We start from the raw sequence: 7,992 nt of genomic DNA, 5'->3' as shown, positions 1-7,992 counted from the left end.
AATCCCAGGACATTAGTGTTTTTATGTATTTCTTACTGTATTGTTACATCATTTATTGTTATTAAATATTAAAATATTATTAAATGAAAAATAAAGAGTATTTTCAATTTTCTGTCTTCAGCCCTGGAGTGAAGAACCTGAACTCTAGATCAGTAGTTCTCTGTCTGGTCCCTTTTGTGCCAGGGTTCTTGTGGTGGTGTTTTCTTTGTGCTCTGATAAATAAAGCTTGCCTGAAGATAAAAGGAAAAAGCCCTCCACTATATGAAACATAGAAATCAGGCAGTGGTAGCACATGCCTTTAATCCTAGCACTGGGGAGGCAGAGATTCATCTAGATCTGCGAGTTCAATGCCACACTGGGAACGGAGCCAGGTGTGGTGTTGCATACCTTTAATCCCAGCACTAGTTAACCATAGAGGTCTGCAGGTCTGTACAGAGAGACAGGAAGTGATAGAGCTGGGCAGAAAGAGGAAGTGAGGTAGCTGGGCAGAGAGAGGAAGAAAGATGGCAGGGCACAGAAAGGTATAAATGACATGAGGGGGCAGGAACTAAAGAGCAGTTCAACTGAGACCCTCAGGGGTGAGGACTCAGAGGCTTTCAGTCTGAGGATTCATGGAAACAGGATTGCCTCAGGAGCTGGCTATGGCTTGTTCTGTTTCTGTGATCATTCAGCTTTCACCCCAATATCTGGGTCTTGTTTTTTTTTTTTCTATTAGGAAAAGCATTTACAATTTGTGCTACATGTTCTGGCGAACACCAGGAAAATCATGCACTATTGACATTAAAAATATATGGATGCTTGAGTGTGGCAGTGCACAGCTGTCATCCTAGTACTCCAGAGACTGGGAAAGAAAGTGGGAAATCCATGGGCAGCATGGGTTATGCCTTTCTCATAAGAATGACGCATACTAAAACTCTGGTGTTCAGCAGAAGCAGTAGAAATTGGCACAATCACTTTAGCAAACTATCAAGATCTAATAAAGCTAAACATGTCTACACCCTATGACTCAGTAATGCCATTTGTAGGTATCTGCATGGTAGAAATACATACTTTTATTCACCAAGAGACATGTATTAGCATAGTCATAGGCAACAATGTTCATAGCAGAGCCTGGGGAGATGGCTCAGTGAATAATAGCACTTACTGAGCAAGCACAAAGATCTGAGTTCAAATCCTCAACACCCATATAAATCTAGGTAAGGCCTCTCATGCCTTTTACCTCAGCATTGAGTGTTGGATACAAGCATATCCTTGGATCATACTGGTTAGCTCTCTAGCCAAAATGTAGTTTCAAGTTCAGTGAGAGACCCTTTATCAAGGGAATAACCTGGTGTGTAATAGAGCAGGACATTTGACATCCTTCTCTGGTCTCACCCAAATACAATATGCCCATGCACATTTGTATCATATATACAAATAAAGTGTTCATCACAATAGCCAAAGTAAAACTTCAGTGCTCATCATCAATAGAATGAGAAATAAATCACATTTGATTAATCATGGAACACTGTGGTGATACATTGTGCATCCCAATAAAACGTATCTGCAGATCAGCAGAGAGATCCAGTCACTAGATTAGACATAGAGGCTACATAGTGATGGCACACACCCTTAATCCTTTCACTTGGGAGAGACAGATGGGTGTGGATCTCCATGAGTTCAAGGCTACACTGGGAACAGAGATAGGTGTTGTGGCACATGCCAACACTTGAGATCTCCTGTGTTTGCTTGTGAAGCTCACATGCCTTTAATCCCAGCACTAAGATGGAGGGAAGATGGCAGGGCAGAGAAAGGTATATGTGGTGTGAGTATACAGGAGGTCTCTCTCTTGAGGCTGAGGATTTTGTAGAGGTAAGAACGTGGCTATAGGTTGTTCTGTTTCTCTGATCTTTCAGCTTTCACCCCAATATCTGGCTCCAGGTTTTTTTTAATTAGTAATAAGACCATTTAGCAATTTGTGTTACAGTTAAGAGCACTGGCTGCTCTTCCAGAGAATTTGGGTTCTATCCCTCACTCCCACATTGTAACTCACTACCACCTATAACTCTCGTCTTAGGGGATGCAACACCCTTTTCTGTGGACTACAGTCATACACATGATTTATAGACATTTGTGCAGACAAAACACACATACACATAAAATAATTTTAAAAGAAGGATGAAAGATAGGAATGCACAGGAGATCAAGAAGAAAGCCTCCTTCCAAGAAGACATGGGCAACCTTTGATTTTGTGTAGGAGTGTCTTTTGCCAGTGTCTGAATGGAGAAAGGAGATTTTGCCTTTCCAGTGTTCTGTTGTTATATTACTAATACATTTCTTAGGTTGCTATATTATCTGCAAAGCGTCATTTCTGGGACATCTATCTTTCATTAGCCAGAAGTAGATGACTGCATGAAAGCTAAGCCTGGACGAATGTAATTGTCAAAGCAAATATGCTGCCCAGAGCATCTGAAAGCAAACTGCCTGCACTCATCTTTCCTGTGAAAACCCACTCACTTTGGCTGAGAACAGATGGAGCTTGGTACATTCTGCACAGCCTGAGTATTGACCCCCCATCAGTTCTGACATATGCAGTACATAATCACCTCTTCTGTTTTTTAGCACCCTCTACATTACCATGATTTTATGAAATAGATGTGTTCTTGCTGTTGCTCCTTTATAAGAGGGTAAAAATCCTGCAATTGCTTTCTGACAAGGACTTATCATTGCTCTTCCTGCTTCTCCACTGCCCTCGTCAGCCCTCTGGAGAGATTCCTGAGTGCAATGATGCACCCACCACCAACAACCAAGATAAATGCACTTGCATTATTACTATGGGTTATGGAGAGAAGTGATGTAGAGGAAATGATAGGAGATGGTGTAGAGATGGTACAGTGATGCAGGTGGTGGCTGCTATTATGGTGACAGGGGCAGTGGCAGTGGAGGTGATTATAGCGTGTGTGTGTGTGTGTGTGTGTGTGTGTGTAATATAGTGATGATGAAGATGGAGAGGATAGAAACGCCAGTTCAGATAATGAAGTGATATAGGCATTAGGAAAAGTAGTGTTAGGGGAGGTGGTGGTATCAGAAGCCACAATAGTCACAAATGAGTGGTTATGTGAGAATTAAGGACAGCTTCTTAAAAAGAACTTGTCTACAAATGTTCAAAGCACGACTGGCCATAATAGGCCAAAGGAGATATAACCTAGGTGTTCACTAACTGAATAACATGTACATATATCTAGAACAGGTTATCAGAATGAAGACAAGTTGTCTGTTGTCATTGGGATTGTGTTGAAATGGAACATCTTTGATTTTATACCCAGGGTCCTTGTTAAATACAACCAGCTTCTTAGGACCAACTGAGTAACGTATGTAGGCTTTGTCTTCCGGTATGAGTGTAACATCAGACAGGAGCCGCAGGCGGGGTCTATAATTTTTAATAATTTTAAACTAGCTACAAAATGTCAATCACTTCACAAACCAACAGAGGAGACAGGAGGAATTTAATATACATGCTGTAATGATATTTATCTCACAGTTTATCTATATTTCATTCATTTATATAATTTTTAAAGGTTTCTTTATCAGCTACTAAACATCTCAGCAATTTGGTGTGCATAGCTCTAGATTAAGCAACAAAGAATTGTACTGATGACAAACCACAGGGAAATAGTGATCAACAAGAGTCAGACTTCAAAGATCTACATCTTCGCATCTTCCACAGCAAGAGTTGTCTCCAAAACATAGCTTTCAAAAGCAGCAAACAAACCCTATATTACACCCATCTCACATAGTTTCAGCCAAACATATTTTGCTAGAAATGATTAAATAGTGTGTCAACTCCATTTTTTGTTGTTATTTAAAAAGAAAAAGAAAAAAGAAGGGATGGTTATGATCAGTAAGTCTGTATGTTGACAGAAAACAAGAGACACAGCTGCAGGTTTTGCTGGTATGACTTAATCTTGACAGTGTCCCAATACTGAGCATGCGTTGTTGTTTTGTTATTGTTGCTGTTGTGTGTGTTTTCTTGTCAGGATGCTACTGTCATGGAAGGTTTTTGTTTAAGTAGGAATAATCTAAAAATCTATTTAGTTCTCATGCATAAATGCATCAATCACATCACTTTTTAGTGCAATGCCTGTTATGTAATTTCACATTGTCTAATCATGAAATCATAAAGACAGATAATAGCCATGAGGAACCAAAGACAGCACATTTGGAGAGATTCAGAGCCTGACACCCGAAGAAAGGACCGTGGCAGTAGCTCTGTGGAATGTCACAGTTTTACGAGAACAATACTGTGTATTGAGAGAATCAACAGCACATTGAGCATTCCTAAATTGTTGTCATTCAGCAAACGCCACTGAGAAAAGAAAAAAAATGAGACCCAAGACATCTTAGGTTGGGAATTGGAGCCACCAGACGACTACTATGTACAACCTTTGGAAAGAAAGAGAGCCAAAGAGAACAAAAGACACATAGTATCATTGGGAATCTGACAGACCACACAGGACACTTACAATGGGGGCGACTGTGTGTGTGTGTGTGTGTGTGTGTGTGTGTGTGTGTGTGTGTGTGTGTGTGTGTGTGTGCAAGACCTACTAGGTAATACCATGAGAAAAGCATGAAGGAGCTCTCTTGTCCAACAATATTTGGAGGAGAGCACAGCAGAAGGGCAAATTTAACCACTTCCGAGCATCTTTGTTGCGCGTTGGTTGGCTTCATCGATTCTGGTTTTGTTGGAATCAGCCTAGAAAAGAGACCACAAGAGAGGTTTTAGATTACTCCTAAAAGTCCCATTCACCCTCTGGGTCAACTCAACCTTGAAACTTCCTCGTTCAGAACCACCACTTTTTCTTTCTTTCTCCTAGGACCATTGCTATGGCCTTAAGTGGACAAGGTCACAGAAACTTGGATTTTCGACTACTTCCCTCACTGGATAGCATCTGTTTTTTGAGGACAGGGTTATATCATTTATCTTTCTATGCTGGACAAGTACTCAGTACTCAGTGACTTCTGTGGAAGCAGTGCTATCTGTTCAACTGAACTGAACTGTCCCCACTTGTTAGATCCTTCTTGGCTCACTTATTCAGCAGTGTCTGTTTGGGCCAATTACATCTTAGATCTCAACTTTCTTGTTTACAAGAAGGGCCGGTAAAGAATAGTGCTAATGAGTATGACATCAAGAGTGTTCTACTCATTAAACCTGGATGACATTAATCACTGGGTGTACATGATTATTTGCTATGTTTTCCAAGGAAAGAAACAAAGCAGATAGGAATACAGGCAATTCTCTAGAGACTTAGTAATTGAGGGAAAGTCAAAATGCAAGCAGCCTGGATTCAGAAAACACACTATTACTCACTCTGCTATAGAGGTTTCCTGTGATGCATTAATTGAGCATACATATATAATGGACATTAAAAATGTCTGTCCTAAGAGTAAGTGCTTATTGTGTCTTACCTTACAGTTATTGTTACTGAGTTGAAGTTTGGCACGCTTCAGGTTATTTACTGGCCTTTAAACCCTATTTTCCTTTTTTTTTTTTTTTTTTCCCTAATTCAAGCAAATGGATTCAATATTCCCTTGGTGTTCTTGTTGGGGCATCGCTACATAGGAGCATGCTGTCATTAAAGACAGCAATGTTTAAGTGCCCTCTTTGAAGACTCACTTCCATGAGTTGGGTAATCAGCTTATCTTTAACAAAAGCACAATTGCTATAATTTTGTGCCTCGCTTCCTTCAGCCTCAGGTTGACTTATTCACTTTCTGAGTCACATCGCGCTGTATACATAGCACGAAACCCAGGAATGCCACAAGGTTAGACCTTTATCCATCAGGGAATTAACTGTTCCCATGACCATGACCATGGAGAAAGGCAAGTCAGCAAGTAGAGGCGGTTGCTCTTTCCTGTCACATGTGGTAATGGTGTTTGCAGCGCCATAGCCTTGCAGAGGAGAGAGCCACTAGGTGGTCCGGAAGAGCCCAGTTAGTTCTCTGCTGAGCCATTATCACCCACTGACCACAGGTGCCCCACCTTCTTCCCCACTTTCCAATCTCTACTGGGTAGGGTGTTCCATACTCAGTTTGAACTTGTGAATTCCTAGGACACTGGAGTCATCCATATTCGAACAGAGTTGCAAAGTTGAACATATTTCTAGATTATTCACAACTGAATTATCTGGCCATGGTTCTCTACCATCTGTTTGGTTAATCAGAAGTTGGCTTCAAAATGAGTATTTACATCATAAGAGGGAACATTGATTTGTCCTGATTGTCCTGAACTATAGACACATGTATTAGACTCCCAGGATTCTCATTTGGAAAATGGATAATCCCCAACCCCCAATTTTATTTAATTCCCAAATCCTTATTCTGTACCTACAAACTGTATGAGGCATAATCATACTTTGGTACAAAGGAAAATTTTTAGCTCAGACCAATTTGAAATGTTCCTATGGATTGAATTGTACTGTTTCTAGACTGAGTGCAGAAAATAATCCACTTTAAAATAAATGTTATTTCTGAAGGCAAATAGAGACTGTCTTGTTGATGAATGTACTGCTGGCTTTCCTAAGGCAGCTCCAGGGATATCTAAGTAGAACAGAGGCTATTCTTGGGATAGTCTCAAAGGACAGGGTGGACCTGGAACACCTTCATTCAATGGGTGCCTGTCATTTCCTCTCAAGTTCTCTCAGAAGCACACTCAAATTCCAGACCCATAATACATGACACAAAAGTACTTTCTATGTTATACAAAATAAATAGCACCTTTTAGAAACCAAAACCAAACCAACCAACCAACCAACTAAACAAACAACAACAAAACAGAATCTCTCTTCAGGTATGTCCCTTGGAAAACGCTTCTATGTTCATCATATTTATGTGTTGAGGATTTTTTTCTGTTTTAATAAAGGCAGCTACCCCCACCCCACTTTTCATGTTTGATTTTAGAGGATACTAAGCTTGCTGACATTTCCAATATGTGCTACATGATTTCCTTTTATGATAGGCCACAGTATCCATCAGGGAGCCCAGACATTGTTAGAAGGAGCTACTGAACCCATGTGTCTGAGTCCTCATCTTCATGGCAGATGGTGTACTGGTCCAGATCAGACATCTAGAAAGGTATGCTTACTATGCCGTACACCAGCCTTTTCAGATTCCAGGCTTAAACTCTTCTCCAATCTTTCAGGTTGCAGAGCTGCTGAACGGCAAATCCCTTTTAGCAGTAATCGCCTTAGTTCTCGGGCTGTGTGTTTCCCACTGACAGAAGACCTCAAGGACTGCCCAGTCAAGGATTTGCATATCACACATCTACTTCCACTGGCTTCACTATGAAGTTTGAACATCTCCACTGTTTCCTTAGTGCCAGTTTGCATAAAGCTTGGGATGGAAGCTTATTTCCAATTTCCAGTTTTCTGGAAGAACTGGGTGATTGTAGCTTTGGATGACTGTACATATAAACACCCATAAGCAAAAACATGAAGTAATTTCTTAAAAACCCACATGAATATAAGAAAACTCTTATTGTTTTGAACTTCCCAGACTTCACTATCAACCCAAATGCTGATAAGAAAAGATCATGATGGTGTGGACGTGGGATGAAGATCACTGATAAGGTCAGGAGAGAAGAAATTTGCTTTGCTTTGCCTACTATGTGGTTTTAACTCAATCCTCTACACGCAGAGACTTTTGAATACAGTGAGCAGAGACCAGCGCTTCCTTGAGAAAGGGAGAGTCTCCTAATAATGGTGCAGCTTGGCAACATGATTGGCTAGATCCAAAGGGGCTCTGTTTAAACTGTGTCCAGATTGTGATTTTGAGGGGGAAAAGAAGCAATTTCTATTTCAAATGTTAACCAGGCTAAACTAATTATTAAAAGGCAGTTATACTCCTTCCCCTTACCTTGGTGGCTCAGCAGTCTAGGGTTGATGGCAAACCAGGGCAGCTACTTCCCATCAAGTTGCCTGGCTTTCCTTAAATCTTTACCCCTGTGTACACCTTTATG

The 7,992-nt window shown here is 40.7% G+C and overlaps 1 protein-coding gene across 4 annotated transcripts in view; it reads right to left on the bottom strand.

Moving 5' to 3' along the window:
* Positions 1-3,403: 3,403 nt before the first annotated feature.
* The window catches only part of Snap25 (synaptosome associated protein 25), a 78,068-nt gene continuing 73,479 nt past the window's right edge, over positions 3,404-7,992 (bottom strand). For all 4 annotated transcript variants that reach the window (XM_006983959.4, XM_016002487.3, XM_076570715.1 and 1 more), the window contains exon 8: positions 3,404-4,732. In XM_006983959.4, the coding sequence (XP_006984021.1) occupies positions 4,664-4,732 (69 nt within the window). In that variant the 3' untranslated portion in view covers positions 3,404-4,663. The remainder of the gene's footprint in view (positions 4,733-7,992) is intronic.

This window comes from Peromyscus maniculatus, chromosome 4 (assembly GCF_049852395.1).
Source record: "Peromyscus maniculatus bairdii isolate BWxNUB_F1_BW_parent chromosome 4, HU_Pman_BW_mat_3.1, whole genome shotgun sequence".
Classification (NCBI taxonomy): domain Eukaryota; kingdom Metazoa; phylum Chordata; class Mammalia; order Rodentia; family Cricetidae; genus Peromyscus; species Peromyscus maniculatus.
The sequence above is the reverse complement of the archived record's forward strand: the minus strand, read 5'-3'. Positions and strand labels throughout refer to the sequence as shown.